The sequence below is a fragment of the Euwallacea fornicatus genome, chromosome 4 (assembly GCF_040115645.1).
Source record: "Euwallacea fornicatus isolate EFF26 chromosome 4, ASM4011564v1, whole genome shotgun sequence".
NCBI classification, from domain to species: Eukaryota; Metazoa; Arthropoda; class Insecta; order Coleoptera; family Curculionidae; genus Euwallacea; species Euwallacea fornicatus.
In genome coordinates, this window is record NC_089544.1 from 6,502,464 (window position 1) to 6,528,490 (window position 26,027).

General features: G+C 34.4%; 1 protein-coding gene across 3 annotated transcripts; it reads right to left on the reverse strand.

The window, feature by feature from the left end:
* Positions 1 to 1,382: 1,382 nt before the first annotated feature.
* FoxK (forkhead box K) lies at positions 1,383 to 25,766 on the reverse strand. Of its 3 annotated transcripts, none has more exons than XM_066281351.1 (8): positions 25,195 to 25,766; positions 10,483 to 10,736; positions 10,171 to 10,316; positions 7,919 to 8,170; positions 7,410 to 7,555; positions 6,245 to 6,558; positions 5,673 to 5,772; positions 1,383 to 5,623 (listed from the first exon to the last, which is right to left on the reverse strand). In XM_066281351.1, the coding sequence occupies exons 1-8, from the start codon at positions 25,545 to 25,547 to the stop codon at positions 5,467 to 5,469; spliced, it is 1,722 nt and encodes a 573-aa protein (XP_066137448.1). In that variant the 5' UTR covers positions 25,548 to 25,766; the 3' UTR covers positions 1,383 to 5,466. The 3 variants fall into 3 exon arrangements, with proteins under 3 accessions (XP_066137448.1, XP_066137449.1, XP_066137447.1); XM_066281352.1 differs by having other exon boundaries at positions 1,383 to 5,611; positions 6,245 to 6,561; XM_066281350.1 differs by having other exon boundaries at positions 6,245 to 6,561.
* Between the last annotated feature and the right edge of the window lie 261 nt (positions 25,767 to 26,027).

The following is a 26,027-nucleotide window of genomic DNA, read 5'->3' on the forward strand; positions in this document are numbered from 1 at the left end:
ATTCTAAAAGGAAACATATTTATCAAGGTATTTAACAAAAAAAACTATATGAAAAATAACTTGTAATCAAATTTTAAGTCAATATGAGACAGTTAAAGATTTGCAATACTTTTAACCAATCGACCTTTTTTTGTGCGACCCACCGGGATTACCAATTTCTTCATTATTGGGATATAGTGTATTGAAAGTATTGCTTTAAAAACATTTGAAGATTTGCAACCCAAATACCATTTGTTGTAAATTGAACATGTATTTATGTATTTAAACCGGCTACTGAGTAATCTTCATTCAAGCAACAAATTCTATCTTCGATAAATTTGGATGAGACAAAAAATCTCTTAATGTTTGAAGACCATAATAAAAACTGGATACCAATAAAATAGTACAATCAGATCTGCATTATTCGTTTTTGTAATGTTAATTGACTTTTACAGATACTACAAGCAGTAGAACAGTCAAGGAGGATCAAGCAAGTTTCAGCTGCTAAGGAAATCGAGCATCGTAGCTGTGAACATCCCAGTTCCTCATTTACGTTCGGAGGAGTCACATAAATAATACTGTCAATTCGTACTCTTCCTAGAAGATCCAATTTCAGTACTTTTTACAGGTGCAATTCTCATGAATATGTAGCCAATGGTCTTTTTTCTTTTCCTGCTCATTATAAGAAGTCATAAAGTTAAAAAAAACTAATTAAATTAAAGAATAACTCGCGCGTAATTATTAAACTGATGCGACCCTGTAATTAGGGTCATAACTTTTAACCACCTTTTAGTTACGATACAAGTTAACATTACGTGTAATGTGGAAGAGTGTTATTTTGTTTTTATTATTTCAATAAATTATGTTTTTGAAGCCTATTTATTTATGTACGAGGGGCGATCAAAAAGTTTTAAGACTTTTTGAATTACGGGGTAACGTTACAACGAAGCGCAATGCGGCTGGTAGCGTTGTTTACACTGTATCAGCTCAATCACTATTGTTTTTTTCATTTTCGCAAACTTACACTTGATTTTGCACAATGAGTTTTGCGTGTTTGGCGATTTTTGGATATTTGAGAAGTTGAATTTAAATGATGTGGAAAATGGGTGCTTGTTAAATTTTATTAATATAATAATTTATGAAGTTGTGGCGAAGTAGAGATTGAGCAGTGAATCATGACAACACATCAATTTATTCTGCGTTGCTTATTCGTGATTTTTGATTAAAAAAAACTGCACGACTTTCATCCCTCAGTTACCCTACTCACCATACCTGAGTCCTGCGGACTTTTAACGCATGGTTAAGACTTAATTTGGTTTTTAAGAATTTTACACAGCAATCAAAATTCTCTGGAGATCTGCAATAAGTCAATAATAAGAAGCGGGAGATAAAAACAAAATGACTCACAGCAATATTACTTTTATTTTTATCCCTACAATAATTATTATAATTTTTGTAAATACATAATTTATAACTAAGACCATTTTATAGTCGAAAAAGGTGAGTACGAAATGTTTTTACATGTAAGTCCGCAAAACTTGATTTTATTTACAAGTACCTATGTAAGTAGTTCATCGGAGTTTTGAGATGAAGAACCATAATATTTGAATCATATTTGCAATCAGTATCGCACAACATTCCAGTCCTACATACTAGGTTCTTTTTACATGGCTACTTACATACACACTTTTAATGTACCTTTTAGGATTCAAAAATTATAGATAATGTATAGATACACCGTTAAAAAAATAAATCGTCAAGTAATTATTGTTACCAGGACCCTGAATATGAATTGTCCCCCCCTAACACACTACTTTAAACAATGACTTAGACTTTTTTTCTTCTAAAGATTTATCCCACCTTTTTGCTCGCTTTATTGCTGGCACTTTTTACGAAATGGTCGAGAATACCAGGTTGTCCGGGTTTAAAGAAATTAAAATTCCTTCAAAACGTTTGTTTTACAAACGTCGAGAGCAGCGAATAGAGGCATTCAGGTCACAAACTATATACATCATGTTAGACCTTTAAGCATTATCAAAGGAACTTTAAAATGTTGACACTTGTAAGATCTTATTTAAAGCTATGCTTTAAGGATAAAACAGTGAAGGCACTACTACAAGTGTTGCTTTTGTAAGCACATACAAAAACATAACATACGAAAACAAACTCGTGTTTAAACGAGAAAATCATTATTAATTTGAAAAATAAAAAGAACGTGTTTCATACTGTAAAAAGGCATAAACTAAAACAAAGCAACAATTCAAAAGTATAAAACCAAAAAACGAAAATATTCTAACGAAGAAAAATGCAACGACGCATTATTATATAACATAACGTTTGTGATTAATGTGGAAGAAAAGGCGTCTTTGGGGTGATAATTTACAAAATAAAACAGAATGCAGTCAGTAACAATGTAATCAATCAAAGTAATTTTCAGCCGTATTCGGGATTTGTGAACAAGAAAGATCCTTAAATTGTTTTTTCTAGAATCATTGACGCACACTCATCTTGAACTATTTTTTCCTTAATACTAAAGGGTAAAGAACAATCATATGAAAAATTGTCAACTTTCAACCCATTGCAGTTAGTAGGCACGGTTATTTCCTCACTGTAAATTTAATCTCATCTAGTGGCGTTGATCCATATTTGACGGCATGTTTGGAAGATTTTGAAAAAGTTCTAATTTTTTATTTAATTCCCCTGTATCTAGGAACCCCATTTTTGAATCAGAAACGTATTAGAGACGAATAGAGTAATGGAAATGACGTGGGGAAGATGACTAGATTAATGACAAGAATCACAGTAATAAAGTAAGTATTGAAAAAAATTGTGAGATTTCTGTTCTTAATTTGACTGAAATATCGTTTTTTCTTAATACTCACGAATTTTGAAAAAGTTGGTGCTTCATTTTGTATTTTTGGGAACGAACCTCTTATGTTTCCGTTGTTTATACAACCTGCTCTCTACACATTGCTCAAGTTCTAACGAAATATCCTAAACCTTCAATATTTTTCTTACTAAGATTGAAAATTTTGATTGATAATAACGAATTGCAGCAATTTTTAAGTCTCTTTAATTTTCAATTGTTCTATAATTAGCATTCCCTGATGTATTATTAAATCTAACTCTTAATTACGAGGTTTCATATTTAGGAGGGTAATAATTACACTGATTTTGCAAGAAATGGCCGTTAAAACATATTTTATTTTGTTTAAATAGGGTGAGGTATGTCCTAGTTACACACAATAATATATAAAACATTATTATGGACTAAATTTTTCAGGATTAGCGTGAGTTAATAATTCTAGAAAAACCGAATTTTCATAATCTTTTTTGGGCATTTTTAAAATACGAGCTCTCAAAACTGAAAAATGCGCCGTTTAGACTATTTTTACGAGTAGTTTATTAGGGAAAAAAACATATATATACTATGATTGTGAAAAGTACAATCTTGAAGTGTATAACATATGTATCATTTCATACTGTCGCTTAATTTACAAAGGATTTGTGTCCTAACAGTCATCTGCATATTACAATCCAAATAATAATAAAACGTAAAAACGATATTTCTTATATGAAAATATAGCCAATGAAATTAGGAAATGACTAACATTTGACTATTTGCATGCAAAAATGTGAATATCGTTATGTCTCAGATTATCTTTACGTTAAAATTAATGTCAATTTTAGTCAGAGTAAGAAAAAAATGTTTATGTCAAATAAGAGAATAGTCGTGGATAATTTTTCAAACGATAGATCCCTCTAGGAGCTCTGGAAGGTTGCTTAACAAAAACATTACAGTACCACATACTGTAGTTAATAATTATGGTATCCGCCGCAAATCAACAAAATGCAGAATAGGATATAAACGTATCTATCTAGACAGTATGAAAAAAATATGACTTTAATGTCACACAAACACGTCTTTTAGCTTTGTTTAGGCAGTAAAAGATTCGCGATTTTGCGACTCGGTACTGCCATAGTGGTAGGTCAATTTTGAAAGCTCTTATTTAGTTTTAAATGTATTTATATATATTTGAGGCAGAATTTATTTTTCTGATAATTACCAGGATCTCAATATATAGGATCTATCAAAAGTTTTAAATGAACAAAAGGGTAAATCATCAGTAGTTTTTTCATTAAAATTTATTGAAATATTTCATGATTTCAATGTACTCTTGATACAAATTTACATTGTTAGCTGCTATTAAACCTCATCAAACGTGAAGTATTCGTTGGAAGACCCTGTATTAAAATCATATGGGCAACAGATGGATAGTTTGTGGATTTTTTAAACGTGAGGTAAATGCAAAGAAAACATAATGAACAGTTATCATCCAGTTATAAATTTTGCGAATGGCGCTTTCGTAGAATCCAGTGACGTTATTTTTTGCTTTATTCAGCTTACCTGCATTATTTACTTGGTATACGAGCCTGCTACTTGCTAGATACTCTACTTGGTGTCCTTTTTATAAAAGTCACCAGCATTACATATTTCAGAAACTATAAATAGACGTTTCAAATAAAAATCTTATTAATGAAAATGACTTTGAGGAACCACTTCCGTATCTGGAGCAAATTTTAGATATTTAAATGCATTAGTTGTGCTTTAAAATCCTTATAATGTCTTTGGTTACGAAGAGAACTGGCAACTCTAGGATAATGAAAATATTATGTTTTCTTGGTTATAATTCTTAATAAAATTTTGGTTGCGAATTTTTATCCTTCATAGTTTCTGACATGTAGTTATAATCTCTGGTAATGGAACACCTGGTATATTTCACTTGTTATTAAGGAATATTTACGTCATTAGTTTTCAAGAACCCGCATTTTTTTCAGTCATTAGTGTTTTTTGTTATGGCTACAATTAGTTCACATGCCAAGATGGAAGGCGCTATGATCTCAATGTGAATTGCGAAGTCATTTTAACTCTTAATGGAGTTTCCGAACGGCACTTGTCACACAAAGCGGTTTTTTTAATTGTTGGTACTCTTTTAAGCTCACTACAATTACTATAAAATTAAAGGACTCGCTGTAATGAAAATATCGTTAAACAGAAGGTAAACATCGTCCTCCGGCAATTTTATTGGAATTTGATCGCACGTGGTCTAAAGAGAAAATTTTTAATATTTTAGAGACAACTCATTTGTAAACCGTCCTTATACCTTACTTATCAATTTGCGGAATTACATGCAAAGGAGCCATTTTCCAGTTTTGCATCCTTCAAAATTCCGGCCTCGTTTCCCCAATCACTCCACCTGACCGCATCAATAATTATTACGATTAATTTCTCCCTGAGAGAGGAAAAGTGCGGAGAGTGAGCGTCGAAACGAGACCTTCTAAACTAAAACAACCATCCTCGATTCTAACGGACAACAAAACGGAATCGAGCACCACAATGACCACATCGCCGTCTTAACGCCTCGCGAAAAATACTTATTTAAAAGTGTGGTCTTTGCACTCTGCTTCTACGAAATAAACGATCTCTTATTCGGTCTCGTACTTGGGCTGGATAAGGCGTTGCCGTTTCACCTCCGGATCACCGTCCAGCTCGCCAGACGAACCTGGACTACCGACGCCCTGCTCCTCCAGATGTCTCTTCAGGTCCAGACTCATGTTGGTACCGGTGTAACTGTTATTGCCACTGAAACGTTAATGGTGACTGTCTTGGCAACAAGATTTTATTTTGTTACCTGTAGGGTGAGTAATTCGCAGGTTGCACGATTACAGGTTGCGGTGAGAACGGTGTCGGTGACATTGAACGTTCTTCTAAAGCATTCACCAAGAACTTTTCTGGAATAAAATGTTATTAGGTATACGTATTCTCCTACAGGTGTATACATTTATTTGAGGGATATACGGGCAATTTATCAAGTGCGGGAAAGACATTTTCTGAGAGTATTTAGAGCATACCAGTCATTGCAACCCGAATAAAACTTCCTTACATATAGTCGAATTAGAGCTAAAATCAGGAACACAATGCAGGAAAGGAAGAGACCCCATTTTATAATATGTCACACACTTGGTGTAAATTAAAAGTTATTAAACTAACTTACATTAAAAAAAAAAACAAGAATGCAAATATACATATACTGTTTCCTAGAGAGAATTGTTTATTGGCCGATAAAATTTAAAATAAGATCCCACTTAGTAGTCAATAGCTCCACTACAATTTTATTGTTTAAAACTTCGAAACTGACAATACGAAGATATTTTTGAGGAGCGCATCATTCAGTACATCGTTCGCTCATAAATGATCACTCACCTTCCCTATAATCTTGTTGTCCGTTGGACGCTGGTCTCTCGATTATCTGCTGTTCGACGTACTGTTCTTGGATAACGTGGTGTTGCGGCAGCAGCAATCGAGCCTTTGTTGCACCTACCAGCGCGGACATCTGTTGATGTCCGATCATGCCACCGGAACCAGCACGGGCGACCGACGAGGACCCGGGGCTGCCGGGCGCCGATTGGCTGCTCACGTCGATTGTCTGTTCAATGGTCGGGGAACCCTCGCGCGACAACGAGTCGGGAGTCATCACGTCCGAAATGCCGAGGTGCGAAGGAGAAGCTGGGGCGCTTCTGCTTAAAAAAAAGAAAAAAAGAAAAGAAGAAAATTGGTCATTTTATCGTGCCTCAACTTTTAGTATAGTTTTCCCTATGATAGATGAATTGGAACGTGGAAAGCATTATTACGGAAATAAATTTCTTGGGGTTTGAGCTGTCCTAACTCAGGTGGAAGTTGTGTACAACGCGCCTTCGTGAAATATTATCGAAAATCAGCGTTGGCACTGGCAAAGGTCGATCAAATACTCATTGCTGCTGCAACAGCCTTCGCTCAAGAGTTTTTAACCCAGGAGGACTAACCTTCAAGATCCTAGCTAACCAGGGGGGCTAACCCTTCAAGGTTTTGAATATAACAATACCCCCGGAGATAATATGTAGACCAGGCCCTATGGACCACGCCACTGTGCAGATGGTCATGATTTTCGAGAAGGTGAGGTGATGTATAGGAGATTGACGTAACAGGTTGGCTGGACTACATTGACCCAAAGTCGTTTGGACTGGTTGATTGATAGGAATCTGAAAGAGGGGCCTCTTCAACGAAACTATACGCTGTTCGCAAAGTGGAGGGACCAATTAATTAAATATGTCAAGTCGAGAAGACTACTGTAACCCACATAGGTAGGAGATGGCGTGTCTCTCCCTGTGGATTATATGTTGTACAAACATTCTATGCACCAACTCAATTAATGTGATTTTCCATTATCATGGTCATCGAAGATAGACAAATCATCATACGCGTATTCCATTTAAATCCTAATTTATCTTAACCAGGCAGTAAATTTAACCTACTACAAGTTAATGGACATAGAAACTATTTAATTGGAGGCATTTATTTTCAAACGTCACTGAGATATTTCCCAACTTACCTGGAACTTAAGCCAAATGGGGCGCGAAAGCATGATACTCCCCTTTGTCGCCGACGCCTAAACGCCTGTTCAATCAACTTTGATTCCGACTGAGGGTCGATTCTCCAAAACGACCCTTTCCCCGGTTCTTCTTGACTCCTTGGAACCTGAAAAGACACTCAATGCTATAATTGTACTGCTTTATAAAAAATTTATTCATTTCAAAATTTGTTGCATTTTGGAAAATGATGATTAAATATTTCAATAATTAATGACCATTGAAACAACAATCTTTATAATTTCTAAAAAATTTCAGCGTCTAAACCAGGTCTACCTTAGCTATTGGTAGATGTTTATTTTGTGGTATGATAGACCATTTTGACCATTGCTGAGCTATACCAAACTTATGGCTATGTTATACTGTGTTACAATCAAGACTTTTTCTAAAGTACGTCAAAATTGATCATAAAACTTCATAATACAATTAGCCAACACCTCTAGAGTGCAAATATACATGAGTCGATAGTTACCTTAATGAAATACCTATTAAGACTAAGATTATGTCTAATAGAATTCTGCCAGCCTTTGTCAGCCGTCCGATAGTACGGATAGTGTTTGGTTATGTAGCTATAAATGCCCGACAGAGTCAGCTGTTTGTCCACTGCGCTGGCCACAGCTTGAACGATCAGCTGCGCGTAGGAAAAGGGAGGCTTGGAGTCGTCTTTGCCGCCGCTGCCACCAGCCGAAACATAGCTGCCGTCGTTGATCACAACCGACGGAGTCTGAAACATTAGTGAAGATATTTATAAATGCGGCGAAAATATATTTAGGATCACGAATAGTACATTTGCAATATTGTCGCATAATGACTACTTATTAATCGATACATAGAATAGACCAAAACGAAATATCCTTAAAATTGGTGCCCATCTAACAAATCAAATTTGAAATTTTGGTGCCAGTCTTACTCACCGACGATTTCCTCATATAGCTAAAGATCCTATACCTAGAAGATTTTACAATTACCTTGGAAATATAAAAGCATTAACATTTACAAATATGTCGAATTATTCGACATACATTTAAAAAAGCAATACATCACTACGCCGAGAGCTTCATAATAAACTTTTTGTTTTGTTTCTGTCTTTCACCTGCGACAGCCGCCCGTCAGCTGTAACAATATATCTCATTTAGTTTCCGAGATACAAAGTTATTCTAATGGTACGGTCTGTTCATTGTATTTATTACACTTTTAAACGATTATAGCATTTTCGTAAAATAGAGCAATTATTAAAAAAAAAAAATTAAATGTCTTTTCCCGAGTTTTATAATTTTATTTAGTAATTTTAAATTCATTCTATCGCGTTAGATTTTCAAGCAGCCGACATAATCTGATTTGTTTTTAATGAGGCAGCTTGTATATTAAAATTATATTAAATGTGTCTTTTCAGCCTGATTGAAAATTTGCAAGTTTTTTTTCCATAATCTCTAATGTAATTCGTACAGTTGAATTTGCAAAATAAATGGTGAGATCATGAAACAAAAAACGGCGCGAACACAGGACCGTAATAACAAAACTATAGTAGCTACATATGTGATTCAAATTTTAACATAGAAATTATAAAGTACATAGCAAATGTTCAAGATACATAAATTTAGCATAAAAACAAGTTTCAGAGACCAATACAAAAAAAATAGGACTGTACTTTTGGTGGAAAACGAAAAGTTGGATTTTAAATATCGTCAATTATTACGAAATATCTTGCCAACAAAGATAAATAGTGTCATGAAAAATATAATATATTTTACCAAATTTCAAATTATTCCGATTATTTTCTATTCGATTGTTTTTCCTAAGAAACTTCGCTGGAAAAGAACAATAACTTGGACTACCATCCAATAGAGATTGGCATCGTTCTCTTTTTAACATAATCTTAGATTGGACTACTCTAACGAGCTTAATGCGGTTGTATGTCCCGCACAGAACTTATAGGTATAAACCACTTACATCTTCAAAAATATACTAATGCTGAATCTAAAGTACCAAAGGCGATTTTCGATGTCTATTAGTTGGAAGTTTTAAATCGTAGCTTGCAACAGATTTATTGTTATTTGTAGAGGTAGAAGTATTTATGTAAGCAGTCTGGTAAATAACTTCGATGATTGACTCAAAGCTTGACTTAATATTATTACTTTTTAATTATTGTTAATAACTTCTTGAGAAAAGCCTAGAAAAAGAATTTTTTAAGGGTTTAGATATTAAAGGCCAATTAACTCTATCAAGAAGACATTTTCCGTGAAATGTAGAACCTATCACTGTTTGCACTTCCTCATTTCTGCGGAAAATGGGAACGTTACCGCGGCTTTGATATATTGCTACTTGAGGTGTGAATCCCTGATCACGTACACCGACAAACATCTTCTCGATACAAAGTACTTAATGCACATTTTTGATAAGTAAATTACCTACAATCCACCAGACCAGAAACAAATAATAACAGCTTATCATCTAACCTTACTAAACTAATGGAAATACTCGTTTGTTTATGTCCAGAATAAATGACCTACATCGCAGCGTGTTACTCTGCAATTTACAAACTTTGTTATGTTCGGAAATCGTTGCGTTAATAAGTTGTGTGCATTAACAAACATTTCTTTAAATGTCATTATAATAATAAATATCGTTCCCTGATTAGTTTTCATTGCACGAAATTGCGACGCAGATTGGACTGGCTATGGGTGTTTGATCATTTTACATTAATTATGAAAGAGTTACACTTACAGAATTTCCATTCGACGTGGGCTGCCTGTAATCCGGACTATGACTTTGGGGCACGTGCTGTCCATCGTCTCGATGAGCTACCGCGTATGCGGCCATTTGCAAATCTGCTTGCACATTTCGCTTGCTATGGTTGATGCCGTGGTGAGCTAAAAAGATCTATCTTCAAAATCAATCATTACTGTAATTTAATCGTCCGCAATCCTTTGCGGCTCACAAATTTGGCAAAGACAGTCTTATTTCCCCTATTAATTTTCCATAATTCGCATAATTCGCGAATCAAATTCCTACACGAAAATCTTTTTGGAATATTACCTCTGGGACTAGCCGGACAACTATTCGCAGCACTAATAGTTCCCGTGGGCGACGGGAAAGGGCTGGTTCCAAATTCGCTTTCTGGTATGTTAATCCGTAAGGGGTGCATACCGGATGACGAGCCTCCACCTGCGCGTTCCCGTATGCGCACGGGCGACACTTCTCTAATATTCGGCACAGCAGAATCCATACCGTCGTCCACTAAAGACAGGAAGGCAAGGCGGATATTGGTGCTTGGAAAGCGAATTGTACATCTGGAATAACACAAACTAATTAAGCATTGATGAATTATCACATTGGCAAACCAAATCTGAGATCGATCAAATCTTCAACTATTATAAAACATTTTCTGTAAATATTTAGAAAAATATGTACAACAATCGTAAAAATTACTACGGATCGGGAAGTTCTCTACAGGTTACTTTTTTGATTAGCAATACCAAGTTTTTTTGTCCAAATAATACAGAAAATTTAGATTCTTAAACTTAAATTTAAGTATAGTGATATAAATCTCGTGAGTGCGCCGGGTAAATCCCACACTACCTGGTCGTCCGAAGACCAGATCAGATGTCTTTTGCGAAAATCTGATCAACTCGCGTTGATCATGTTTTGGCTTTGAATCAGATATTTATAAACTTATGAATTTGAATAGCGATGAAGACCTTGTTGATTGCTAAGGATCCGACTAAAAATCTAGTCTTTGCGAATTCTTTACAACTTTATCACGAAGGCCCGCAACTTAGAACAAAATCAAAAGCTATGGCCCAAACATGGTCTAAACTTTAGGTCCGTAATAGTAGAATTAGAAAACACTAATGCGAATTCATTGATATCGATGAGGGTCGTTACAAGATATTTACTAGTGACAATTCAAAGAGCCCTTAAAGAAGTCAAATATCGTCGTGAAAAGAACTTGAAAATGAAAAAAACTGAAAATCGTTTTTAAAAAGGCGTCGAGCTGTCCTTTAATAAATTGCTTCAATTTTTCCCATTTAATAATTTTTCTGGCTATATATGTAGGTGCATTTTTAACTAGCTTTATGGATATATTCATATAGGTGCGTAATTCAAGGGTGACAATTAATTCACTTTACAACAGGTTGTAGGAAAAATGTTAACAAGAGACGTCTAATTACCAAAGTACACGTTTGGCCACTATAGAGAAAGTTATCTGTCTGATCATCTGCGAGCTTTTACCTTGCGTTCCATATGTAGACTTTAAGCTCGATACATTTAATAGGATTTGGGACGTCGACCTGTTATTATTGTTTGTACTACCTACAAGAATACTAAATATGTAGAACTTATTTTATAGTGAACAAACCCACGCCCTGCTTGTGGTTTACATTTTTGTTTGTGTGTGGTTGTGGTCATATAAAGTGATTATGTATCTAACTTGGATTATATTCGCTATAATTCATATGGCAGGTTAAAGGAAAAATAAGCCAAGTGCCTACTTGGTATAATGGCGAATTTTGACTCAAAACTTCACATACTTAGAGTTGCAGGCAAAAGTTTAAAAACTTTTTTATTTTTTATTTTTAACAAGATCCCTTAAATACCTAAAATTGTTGTTCGCTAATCGTATCATACTTGTACAAGTTTTTCGATTATATTGGATTTGTATATGTTTATGATCGAGGCGAGGTAAGTTTTTTTCAGTGACACAATTTTAGGTGAATTGCCAGCATTAATATGAATAAGGCATGGGTAAAGCTACAGTGATTCTAAAATATTAGGACACTTACACTTACAATATTCTTTTTGTGTATAGCAATATTAAAAGTAAACATTTGGGAAAAGGAACTTTGGCATTTGTTTGGTATTAGTTTTTGCTTACTAACAATGCAAAAATATATTTTTAATTGAGTATCAAAATACAGAAAAATTGAAGTATCTTAATAAACAGGACGTTTTTGAAGTCTCCAGAAAAATTCTGATATTTTTAGTAGATCATAGTTTTGCTCATAAGAGCGTATGTTATGTTGTATCTAATATTTGAACAATCTTCCATGGTACTTATTCAAGTTGCCCCTAATACTTGTACACATTTTTGAGGGGTAAAAATGAACAGAGTTCAAAGTAAAGCAAATATCACTTTTGATTTATGGCAATTGGTCATTTGCAACTTTGAGAAGAAGTTATCTTTCAGAAAAATTGACGAAAATTTTAATTTGAGCAAGAGCACGGTTGCAGACATTCACTAGTACAAAGTTGAAGTCAGTTATTTCCATCAAACAAACTCGCCATCCAAAATTAATGAACGCTCAAGAAGAGCGATACATCATGAAAACTATTAAGGATATTCCGAGAATTAGAGCTCTTAAACTGAAAGTAGCTTTGGAAAAACAAACTGATAAAAAAGTATCTCCAGAAACTATACGAAGATGCGTAAGACCAAATGATTTCAGTAGTCGGGCACTTAGAAAAAAATCATGGCTCAATACCAAAAATAAGAATTTTAGAAAAAAAATTGCATTGTAGATGATTTTAACACAGGGAAACTATTGGAATGATGTAATTTTTGCAGATGAGTCAAAATTCAACATATTTGGATCCCATGGCCGACAAATAATATAGATGAGACCCAACGAAGAACTGAAAACATGCAATTTACGTCGTATTGCGAAAGTTGGTGGCAAATCAGTAATGATCTGGGGTTGCATTTCAGCCGAAGGAGTTCGAGAATTAGTGTTCATTGATGGAACAATGGACAAAATGATTTATTTAAACATCTTAAAAATTAATTTGTTAAAAAGTGCCACTCATACGGGAATTCACGGGATTTTTAAGTATTATGAAGAAAATGATCCCAAACACAACACGATGATTTTTAAAGATTGTATGCTCTATAACTGTCCTAAAGTTCTGAAAACTCCAGCTCAATCTCCGAAGCTTAATCCTATGGAGAATATATGGCAACAGATGGATTGGAAAGTAAGATAATATTCAATAACAAGTTAAAAGGAGCTAAAACAAGTTTCAATGAGGAATGGCGCAAAATTTACCTAAATTTTATTAAAAAATTGTTTTGTCTATGCCTAAACAGCGTCAAGCCATTGTAGACAATCAAGGAGAGCATAAAAAACATTAATATTTCTTCCTCACTTGTTTATTGCTTGTTGACGTGTTCAAAACTTTAGTGTCTGAAAATTTTTGTGATTCTAAAAATGTGTTGTTCTTTATACTTTTTTTTTTGATATTGTTAGTAAATAAAAACTAATACAAACAAATACCAAATCCCCATTTCCTGATTGTTTATTTTTATTATTACTATAGAGAAAAGAAGATTGTAAGTGTCCGAATATTTTATGGACTCAATGTATGTCAAATGATTTTAAACAAAAGATCATTGAATTGCATAAAAGTTATCAAAATAACAGTTTTTATTACAAAAAATCTAAAAATAAGTGAAAGTACCATATTGAAAATTATAGCTACTTATCGTAGTGGTGATGAGGCCCAAAAGTACAAAGCGTTCATGGAAAACTGTCCCCGCAATTGATAGAGTGATAAAAAAAAAGACGTTCGCAAGACAGGTCGCAAAATTAATCAAGAAATTTCACAAGAATTTTATCTCCAGATGAGTGAAAGGACTGTAAGACGTCGACTATGCAGTATGGGCTTATTTGGAAGGGTTACTGCTAAGAAACCCGTATTGTCAAAAAAAGAACATCAAGGCCCGTTTACAGTTTGCTTGAAATCACTTGGAGTGGAGCTCTGAAAAAGATGTACCGTTCTTTAAAGTGACGAAAATCAATTTAAAATGTTCGGATCTGATGGAAGACACGATGTCAGACGGTCAGCAGGTGAAAGATGCAATGTCAAGTACCAAGTACCAACGGTTAAACATGGAGGTGGCAGTGTTATGATATGGGGTTGTTTTAGTCAGTGAGGTACTGGACTCATTTTCGAAATACAAAGAAGAAGAATAGACAAATTTTAATGTTGTGATGTATTAGTGAATAATATGTTACCATATGCAGAATAGGAAATGTCTCTTCGTTGGAGATTCTAACAAAATATTGGCCCAAAACATACGTCCAAGTTAATAAAAAGTTGGTTTTCTTCTAAAAGGGTGGATGTAATTGAATGCCCTTAGCAATCCTCAATTTAAACCCAAATGAACATTTATGGGAAATTACAGATAGCCGCATCCGCTTAAAAAAAAATTCCAAGGAAATGTGTGTGAATCTTGTTGATTCAATGCTTAGTAGATGTCATTCAGCGAATAACTCGAAAGGTTATGATACCAAATATTAAGTTTGTTTTTTCTTGTAATATTAATTCTTTTATCCGACTCAAAAGTATATTTTATTTATAACTGATTTTTTTTTTAATATTAATTTAGTTAAAGATACATTTTAATAGTTAATTTGATTAAAGACTACAATTACATAACAATAGTATCTTGATAATTTGTCTTTAATTTCAAATGACTTAAACACGAAAAAGTTTCTAAACTTTTGTCCGCCACTGTATATCCCTCGATCGTTTATTACATAGTCAGCGTTACCGGAATTATACAGCATTTTTTCGCTCGGTATGATATATTTTTATTCTTGTGGGACACATGAACTCACGAGGAGTAACCTGGGAGCAATGCAGACACTCGTAAGCCCTTTGGGGCAATGATACTAATGCAAAACAACCAGCACCGTCTAAAATACCTTTATACAAATAAGTTGGACGCTTCATATAAAAAATGTGGGTCGGCTATGGTAACAGGCCATTTCCTCATTTAAGGTTAACCTAGATAATTTCCAAGCTAAAATTTATTTAGAAATATAAGTGTGGACGTTCCTGTAGTACGACTTGGTGATACCCATTGCAAATTATGAAAAAAATACATTTAATTTCCTCTGTTATTTTTATTAATTTACTTTATTCCCCTTTCGGGAGAGTGCGATGAAAAATTACGTAACATATTACCCAGAACTTAACATACAGTGAAAGAAATATGAAAAAGGAGAAACAATTCGGGGAGATACTACGAAGATTAAATTAATTTTAATTATGCATTAATGCGACAACATCGTAAGTATTGATGTAATAAAATGGTAAGCGTTATTATATTTTATCATATTATGCAGTAAAAAAATGAGGTGAGAAGTACAAATTAAATACAGGGTTTGCAGTGTCCCCAGTATCTAAATTAAATATGTAGTATATCAACTAAGGGTGACTACTTGTAGGAAATATCAAAATCCAAATGAAAGATCACCACGTGCAGAATTGGAAAAAAATGTCAAGCACGTAAATTTATAAGCACGAAACTGCTTTCTTCGTGTAACGAACTTAGAAAAAATATATATTTCCAAATTAGATGGTGGGGGGTTGACTAAATCAGTGCAGTCCAGCGAAAACATTTCGGCATTGTTTCATCCAAGGTTTCGTCGCATTGACAAAAAACGACTCCTCAGACTTTAGCTGTCTATTTTCGTCGACCTTCAAGTATATTTTGAACTGCAGTATTACGCTATACTGCAAAGGAAATTGTATTTTTGTTTTCGGAATGAAGCAGCTCTTGCTTCGAGTCAATGATACTTCCACGGATTTATCGTATCTATCAAGACACTTTTTAAAAAGAACATCTGAAACATATTTTTTTAAGATATCCCACGTAGGTATCTTGTAGAAGGTAACAGACACAGATTAGGTTAAATGAAATAAAGATCCAAGATGAAGTTTCCCCCGCTGGATATTTTTATCTAGGACACATCGTACAGATAATGAATTAGGTATGGAACGTGCGTTTATGACGCTCCAAGGGGGATGAAGGCAGTAACTTAACGTCGCTTTTGAGTACACTTTTCGCATGTCCTCGTATGATTTTCCTGCCAAAGCAAAGGTGAAACTAGTTGGAAGAAAAGACGAGTGATATTTTTGGTCAAAATTGATTATCTTGACATAGACCTTGAACCGCGGGCGAAAGTTTAGTGTCGGTGCTGAATTTCCAGGGCTTGGCGCCTGCCCTTCGCTCGCCACCACCACGTGGTTTTGTTTGTATTGATCAGGTTGATTGTGCCATCACCGCAATAGAAAATACACATTTCCAATGACGCTGTTAGGTTTCCCAATTAGAATAAGGTAAAATATCGGGGAAGATTGAGCACTTTCTGTGACCTTATCCTTCCTCGCATTAGTCACAAGCGCCATACTAAAGGTTTCCCATAATACACGATGTCCATTTACGAGGATGCTCCCTGAAGTACCCGACTTAACACCAAACGAACAAAAATATTTGGAAAATATTACATTATTCCTCAACAAAGTTTTCTTTGAGATTGACATTTTTCCTGGCGATGGCCCATGACTTCTATACCCTGTTCATTGTAAGAATTTTTTAACGTTTCAAGACATCAGTCTCGGGCTGCACCTCTTCATTATTGGCAAATCTCTCCACACTTTATACTCGTTTGGAAATAGAACATTCTCTGAGAGGGCTAAATCTGGCGAATGGGGTAGACGAGGGAAAAGTTCGAGACCAAGTTGGTTGATTTTGGCCATCGCGATGGTGGAAGTGTGGACTGGAGCATTGTCTTGGTGGAATAAGACTTTCGTTCTCGCCAAATGCGGTCGATTTTTCCTCATTTCTTCGCTCAAACAATGCAACAAATTTGTATGATTTTTTTTTTTAATTTAATTACTTGTAGAGATACAATCTGTCACAATAAAGGTAAAAATAAATTGGACATTCAATATCTATATTGGCAATTACAAATTATAGTACTAAGTGGTGTAGTAAAAGGACCAACATTTCAGTCCCTTACTTGGTTGAATCTATGTGGCAAATCTAGAGGGTTGAATCTCTTCAATCTGGTTGTATATGTCGCTGTGTCCAGTAAATTTATGGTTAAGTAATTTGGGTGGTGATCTAATCTTCGCATGTAGTTATTTGAGTAGCTCTCTATTTCTTCTCGGACTGTTTTGATTGAGAGGTCGGAGTGAATTGTATTGTTGCTAACATACCATGGTGCATTAACAAGCATCCGTAACGTCTTAGATTGAAAATTTGTATGATGTTCTCCGTTTATTGTTTTTCTTTCAAGGATGCAGTCAATCAACATAATCCAACGTGCATCCCAATAAACCAACGCCAACACCTTTCTTGAACATGGAGCGGTTTCCGCCTTCTTTGGAACTGACTCTCCCTTTTGAGTTCATTGTTTTGACTGCTCTTTCGTCTCGGGTGTGAAATGATGCACCGATGTTTCATCTATTGTTATGAATCGACGTAAAAACTCGATTTTATTGCTGCGAAACTTTGCCAAACACTCTCGTAAAACATCCTCACAGAACTGTTTTTGTTCGTTTTGCGCACAGTTTTCTCATATTCAATTGTTCGGCCAAAATGCGATGTCCAGTACTTTTTGAAATGCCCATCATTACTGATAACTCACACAATTTTAGCCGACCGTGTTCCAACACAGTTTTGTGGATTTTCACCACAATATTTGGAGTGGTCAGACTTGGAGTGTCATGTGTCTGAGTGTTTAGCACGTGTTATCACGGATTCGATGCTGTTTGTTTTAAATTCTGACAGCTCATTTACGGTTTTCTGTTCCTTCCAAATTTGTTTATTTTAAAACTGCCCGCCAAAATGGAGTATACTCAACAAGAACTTATCAGTACGATGTGTATAATTGGACCATGTAATCCAAATTGTTTATTGGCATCTCGGGTTTACGTATAACGATTCCGTAATAGAGGGCATCTTGACGTAAGAAGCCTAGAAAGCCTGATGGAGTCGTTTGAACGGACAAAAAATATTAATTTTGAAAAGAAAGGTCGAAAGAAGAAGGTCTCAGTAAAAGAAATAAAATTTAACATCATTTTATTAGTTGTAGAAAACCCAAAAATTATCGTAATGAGCTGTTAAAATTTAAAATAAATAACATCGGAACCACGACAACGCGTGTTAAACACTCAAATACAGTAGACTCGATAAGCCGGATCAATTAAAGTTAGGACTAATCCAGATTAATAGAAAATCCGGATTATCCCGTCTTGCATTTTTATACATATGTATGTATATGTACATCATAAAAACATTTAAATACGCGTATATGTATAATACATTTTTTTCTCAAAATATCGAAACAAATATAATGCAAAAAGATTAAAACGTATTAGATCAACCTACTTATTACATATGTACCTATTAGTATATATCTACATACTATATATCTACATACTATATACTAGGTACATACTACATTATTTAAAATAATCGGAGATTTCACTTTGCTTTTAAGCGCAATAATTGAAAAACTCTTAAATATAGCTTTCTGTTGTAAATTTTTTAGTATAAGAAAATCTGTGACGCTAAGATTATTTTCTTCAGCCCATTGCAATTCCAATGTAAAATATTTTATTGCATTCACATGCTTGTTTTTTTGTTTAGCTGGATATCAACTTTTTCATCACTGGTCTCATCGTCTATAACCTCATGCTCAAGATCGCCATCTTCTATACCACTGATTCATTTCAATATTTGAATGAATCTCACCATCAATTTGTGTCAGCATGTTTGACATGTCTTGGTAGCTATGGCTTATTTGCTGACATTTCTTTTATAATGACCCTAAGAGAATCAAATCATCTGGGTCATAATCAGGTAAATTGCCTGATAAAAGTTTGTGCCAACACTTTTCTAAAGAGTTCGTGGCCACTTTTTGCCATGAATTATGGAGGAAACAAACTGCATCCATAAGATTAACACTTTTAAGGCACTTAACAATATCATCCTCGTCCTCAAATACTGAAAGAATATGTGCTAAATGGCATTTTCGGTAATTTAGTTTCGTTAATCTGATGGCATTTTGATCCATGGGTTGAATTAAAGCTGTGCAATTTGGTGACAGAAACATAGTGAAAATCTTTCCATCTTCACTAATCATTCCTCTTCAGAACAGTGACTTGGTGCATTGTCAATCAATAATAAGGCTTTTTCAGGAATTCGTTGGTTTTTTAAAAATGACTTTACATGTTTGCAAAATGAATTGTGAAGCCAGTTCTTAAAAATTGTACAAGTCATCCATGCATTACTGCTAGAGACATATTCCACAGGTGAAGTTTGGTTCTTGAATGGCTTTTCCAATGACAAGAAGTCGAAGTTTTTGGGTACCATCACCGTTTGTGCAAGCTAGAAACGTGATTCGTTCTTTCCTGAATTTTCTTCCGGGTGTCGTTGCTTCATTGCTATGAACTAAGGTTTTATCGGACAACAATTTCCAAAAGAGATCGGACTCGTCAGCATTATAAATTTGCTGAGGAAGATGATTGTGAGCTTCTATTACTTGCCGAAGTTTCGCAATAAAGGAAATTACAGCAGATTCGTCATTCGATAATTTCTCTCCGCAGATTTTAAGATGTCTAAACCCATGTTTTTTTTTTTAATTAAGTTTTCCATAGATATACTGGAAGAGCAGTTGAGCTTTGGCCCCTAGTATTTCATACGAAAGAGGAATGTGTTAGCTTCGCTGTTTAATGAACCAGGGATACAATTCTTCTTCCATCTCTGGATATTCTGCTTGCCGCAAAGTTTTACGAGAACCGGTCTCAGAATGACAAATTCTAATAAATCTAAAATATTGATGAGTAAGTCATCATCAAAAGACATTCCAAAATAAACTAATCTTACCTCCTTATTTTATCCTTGTTTTTTTTTTTTAATATCTGAAATAGTAGACGTTTAGTAGACGTTCCGACACCGTATTGTAGTGCAAGTGATTTACCACTAACACCATTTTTTAATTTGTCTAATATTTCACCTTTTTGTTTTATAGACAAAGTAATATGTTTACCTTTCTCCATTCTACACTACGTTGAAACATACCCAGCCACCAAATATGTAATATAACCTAAGATATCGCGAGCAAGAAAATGCTTTAATACTATTGGTATACTATACAGGTAAGTTACTGGTTAAGATATAAAGCTCTGACTGACTTCTTACTTCTGCCCTTGGCATTAAGGAAACCAAAAAGTTCTTAGACAGCATCGGCAGAAATAATAGTAAGCAATAGTGCTGGAGCAAGTTGCCTCATTACTTATGTATAAATGAATTGGCGCTTTGAAATAATGCGTTAAGTTAAAACTGATGACCACGTATGTAACGATAGCAAATTCGGATTACTAAATCATACGATCCGAATTAACGTTCTCTGGATTATCGAGTCTACTGTATATGACCATAAATGCAGGTTTTTTTTTAATAATTAACAACTCCATTAACATTTAAGATACATATAACATTATTTTATACAGCAATGTAGAAAATTGAATTTTATTTCTTCCACCGTAATAAAAAATGCCATCCTATTAAAAAAAAATTAAGTTGAAAGCCTGACAATTAAAGTAGTTATTATGAACACCCTGTATATATTTTTGGCCAAATGAGTATTCGTATATCCTAATTAGATGTTACACCAGAACCTATCTTAAAATTATCAAAATCTTTCTTAAGCTAACTACAATATAATTTTTTTATGAGGCGCTGCAAACTTCGAAAATGTCCTTTAAATAGCTTCAAGGTACTGCGTTCCAGGGTAGAAGAAAATCCAGAAATTAACACAAACTCAATAAAGGATTCTATTATGTAAAAAATAGTGTATGTATGAAAGTGGTTCCATTTTAAAAAATTACATTTTATGACGCACCACTTTTTTGAGGCAACCTGCGAGGTTGTCAATAATTCTAAAATTCACGTTCATTAGCCTCATATACATCCCTTAATTCATTTTTTTTTATGAAATAACAAATAAAATTACAGGAGTCCGAAGAACTATTAAATCTACATCCTATATATTCTGAAGTTTAAGGAATGAAAAGAAACTCGGTGGCTTGCAAAATCTTCGTTCTACTTCTAACCATTCGCTATACACTATGCTGTTCGATTCATTGACATGTCAGTCTCAGACACAGAAAAGGAAGCTAAACACTTGCAAATATCACATACAGTAAATGAACATGTATGAAGACGGATGTAACTAGGAAAAATAATCAAATACCAATAACTTACCTGAAATCAACCTTTTGAAATGATCATTACTTGGTAATTAAGAACACGACTTCCGAAGTGTTTCACATAATTTAAATATTCACCTATGATACATTTTACTATACTGTCTATTTTCATTTTTTCTACTATTTTTTCCAAACTTCTGAAGACGGTAACAAATTTATCTTCAAAACGCTAACAAGGGTGTTCACCCGAGCCCTTAGTCAAGGGTAAATGTTATTCTCGGTTAATTTTAACTGAGCATAGTGTGCAACTTTCCCACCACAACAACAACCCCTACTAAGATGTGTGGCATTATTACCAAAAATAAAATACATATGCATATTGACAAGTTATGCTGAAACTGGCAAATTTCCAAAGGTAAGGAAATGCGTTCTCGGTTTTGTTCAACATAACATATATGTGCACACAGTCGAAATCAATAAATAATAATAATCGAGAGATAACAAAGAATATCCCCGAGAATCTATTTATATCCAATTTACTTCTAAAACGGTAGGCCAGGGAATCATAATTTTTGCTCTACTCATTCGCTTTTTGCACATGGCACGGGGATTTGTTAAATGCAGAATTCCGCGCAAGTTAAAATATTCCATTGAATAATAATGGAAAAACGCACGTGCTTTCATTAATATCACACAGTTGCCGCCGTTGTGTGTGTGCTTAATTTTAAAGTTTTGCCATATCCATTGTGGCCTTGCCTGAATAATCTGCTGTCAGTTTGACGGAGGGATTTTACACAGAAATTTCATTGGAACTTTGACCTTTTTAAGTAAAAACTTTCTAAAGCTCAGTATAACAAGAACTTAAAACGCTTTACTTTGCGTTTTAAAATAAATTCAAAATTTGCAAAGTTGCCACATACAACTCTGAAAAATATAACGAAAAAAACGCTTAAATGTGCCCTAATAAAGTTTTAACCTAAAAATGATGTTCGCCCAGATGTAGAAACTACAGAAAAAAGTAAAAATTGTAGTGTATCACTTTTTTCTTTCTTTTTCTGGAAAACCGTAAAACTAAACCAATTCTTAAATCAAGAACTTCAATTTTTTTTTTTTTTAAGTGAAAACTCATGTAAAGTTTATTTTTTTAGATTGGAAGAAAATCTGTCCGGTCACTGAACATGTAAACAGGCCAACACTGGAAACTTACAACCTTCAAGATCCTGGAAATAAAATGTCGCCATGCAAAGTCGTTTTGTGCACAGATGGATCGAAACATCCCTCGTTTGTTTACGTCTTAGTTTCCATGGTCGAAACGAGTTAAGAGTAGCGGTTATGTTATATTTTTACGGCTCGTAAAATTAGAATAATCCTCGTCTCTCTTAATAACGGTGTGTAAAGTATAAGTAATGCCCGTTAACTTTTTTTCCCTTATTAATAGTAACTTATTCTACCTGCATGTAAAAATTAAAAAAAATGTTTAAAATGTTCTACTGACTACGGGCCGGAAAAAGCATTACGCTCTTAAACAATGAAGGCATTTTTTGGTGTCTGGGCTTGACTTTTACCACAGCCGCTACCGATATTGGATAATACCATAATGGATGGTATGGGTTCACTCTCATTACAACTTTTTTTTTGGTGATTAGAAACTGTCAGAAAGGGGTCGTAACGCGATTTTGGTGATATTTAGCCATTGTTTTGGTTTCGATAGGTGTTCATTTGAGAGTAGTACTTTGGGTCAGTATAGTGTAAATTAATTTCCTTCTACATAAAACCAGTAAAAAAAGTATATTACAATAAAAAGCTTTTGAGCTAAACTGATTTTTGCTATGGAATTTCTCAGTAAAATATAGCCAATGAGTAGATTACATAGGTTATTTGAGAATATTGAGGTAGGACATTTAAGGAAATTAGTAAAATTGCTATGTAAATTCAGAATTACACATTGAATACCTAGACAAATTAATTAATATAAGGCACCTTAAACATCATGTTAAAAATAGAATAAATTTTGCAGTCATTTCATCGATAAGTAATGATAATATGCAACAAGTAATGACAAATAAATACTATCTACAATTTTTTTTGTTGTAACGAAACTTCTATTTTGGCAATGCCAATTCTCATCATTTTTTCAGTCTTCTTTTACTGATTTTTGAAATTGTAAAATATATAATCATTATAAAAGAAAATAAATGATTGAACAGTTTTATTGCTACAAAACCATAAACAGGTAAAAGGAGTGTAAAAAGATTCTTAGCAAAGAATATTTCAAAACAAATTTTGTTAATTAACGTGATAATAATTAATTTAATTTAAATCTGGGCTAGAGCATACAAGCCATGTTTACAAACCTTATTTTTTAATATAAGGGTTACCTAACTGTTACAAGGCTTGAAAGGACGAAGTTATTGATATGCTGTTGACTTTAACATCAAACTAGTTTTCATGCAAAAAAACCTGACCAATAAGTAGGTTCTATTTCACTGTCTCTAACTTGCCTGCAGTTAAATTAGAAAGTACATTGTTTAAGGCCAAATTATTGTCATTCTGTTCAGTTAAATTGCCAGTTAATTTCCTGGGATACGTTAAAATAGAATCTTCATATTTTCCAGATTATTTGTTTCCACAAAAATTATTTTAACATTTAAGTTAAACATTTACTCAAATTTGCCTCTAATTTGTAATTTGGCCCAATTCAAGACTCTCATCTCTTTTTCGCTTAATTTCTCCTGTAATTTAAATAAAATTTTTTGAACAAAAAAAAGTATTGGCTAAATTGTTACTTTCTATCAAACCTATTTTGATGTTGAAGTAAGTAGCACATTAGGCAATACTTTAAATTTACACACTAAATGCAAATTTTCCTAGAGGCAAGGATCTTCTCACATTTACATATTCCAAAAAGCAAGATTACGGAAGTTAAAAAAAAAAATTATTAAATACTTGTCGAGTTGAGTATTTGGTGTATTTTTAAAGTAATCTATAATAGGAGAATTTGCAAGAGTAAGCAGACAAGTAATAAACAGGAACGTTGGACCAATAAGGAATTGAACCAATTTGCAACCCTCTGGAACAGTCACAAGCATGCTCTGTTTCCAAATCAGGACACCAGGACATCTTACACATACTTCTGATCGCACAATTTATTTACTGATATAATAGTCATTATATCAGAAAGTAAATGTCTTATTAATTCTTAAATTCCTTATTATTAATCCTTTTAAAACTTAATTAAGTTAAAAAATAATAACTAAAAGTTAATTTATTTTTCATAAGTCTATGATGTCAATGAGTAGTAAATAAGAGGTAAAATAAGAATTTAAACATTCTTTTGAGGTATGATATCAAGAGCTGCTCCTAAGTCTTTAGAAGAGACCCTATAGGAGACGATAGTAAGGTTTTGAGAAATAAGATCTACCGATAAAACTCAAACTGGAAGGAACTGAAGAAAGCAGGAAAGTTGGTTATATCAACACGTGATCGACGGCATGCTAAAGTTAACCTCACAAGACTCAAGGCCTGGCCTGAGGACAATTTCAGATCAAAATAGCTTCGTTCCCTCAAGTACCGCACTTTGACATTTGCAGACACACAACTCACAGTCCCTCCTTTTCTAGCATTCTGTGTATCGCTTAGAAAACTGAGACGGCAGGAATGACGTAAATGCTAGACCTGAATTGTGGGTGTCAGCAAACAGACCCAAATCGTATTTGTTTACATAACAATAAATAAACTTACGTCTTGGAAAGTCTGATCGATGGGGCCCCTTTACGTTGAAACACGCCGTCTACGAAAACACCATTTTTTCCGTTACAGCTCAGATAGAAATATGGATGATCGAAAACCACTTCTAAATGTCTCCGGGAAATGAAACTGGAATGTCCCATATTTACGTCGACATCACCACGTGAACTGTTCCTGCCGATCACTATCCGGTTTTGGCGTACCAAATATTCGAACTCCTTGGCTTCGATGCGGGCTATTACGTCTCCGCGGTCCTCGGGGCTCCACTGTAGCTTCGAGGGGCTCGCGGGGGCTGATTTTAAAGACAGCAGGGCCCAGGCATCGCTCTCTGACGTCTGCACAGACATGGTCGATCGTCCGTCTGCGGTACGGAGTTCGCGAAACACGCACAAAAATGACCAAAGACGTTGTTTACCTACAAATCGGTGCTGCGACAAATGTGGGAGTCACCTGCTACAGGCGAATGTTGCTGCTTTGTATATATTTTGTTGCTCGATTCGATTTCATAACAGCGGAGCTCGGTCGGTACTCAGAAACGGAGCATGAAAAGTTGTAAACACGTGAAATCCAAACGTCTATCAAATAAATATTGCTAGTGAAGGACGCACCATCTATGTTACACTAGCGATATTCGAGCCGTATGTCAAATATCACATTCTCGACAGAAAACTGCTACAAGAGCGCAATTGAAAGGATTAATTTTTGCAGTTGTTCTTTGTCTACTTCTATGATTTAAAGAAGGAGAGCAATACTTCGTGATTCGTTTTTTAACCACGGGAATCCGGGAGTAACTGACGTAGAGATGACTGCGTTGCCATGGCAACACA

What these genes read in the sequence shown, in the direction of transcription:
- FoxK (XM_066281350.1), bottom strand. Translation starts at nt 25,547, where the DNA reads ATGTCTGTGCAGACGTCAGAGAGCGATGCCTGGGCCCTGCTGTCTTTA. An exon ending in CCACGTCGAATGGAAATTCT is followed by an intron (nt 8,171 to 10,170) that starts GTAAGTGTAACT and finishes CTAATGTTTCAG; the next exon opens with ACTCCGTCGGTTGTGATCAA. An exon ending in GCGAATTACTCACCCTACAG is followed by an intron (nt 5,624 to 5,672) that starts GTAACAAAATAA and finishes TTAACGTTTCAG; the next exon opens with TGGCAATAACAGTTACACCG.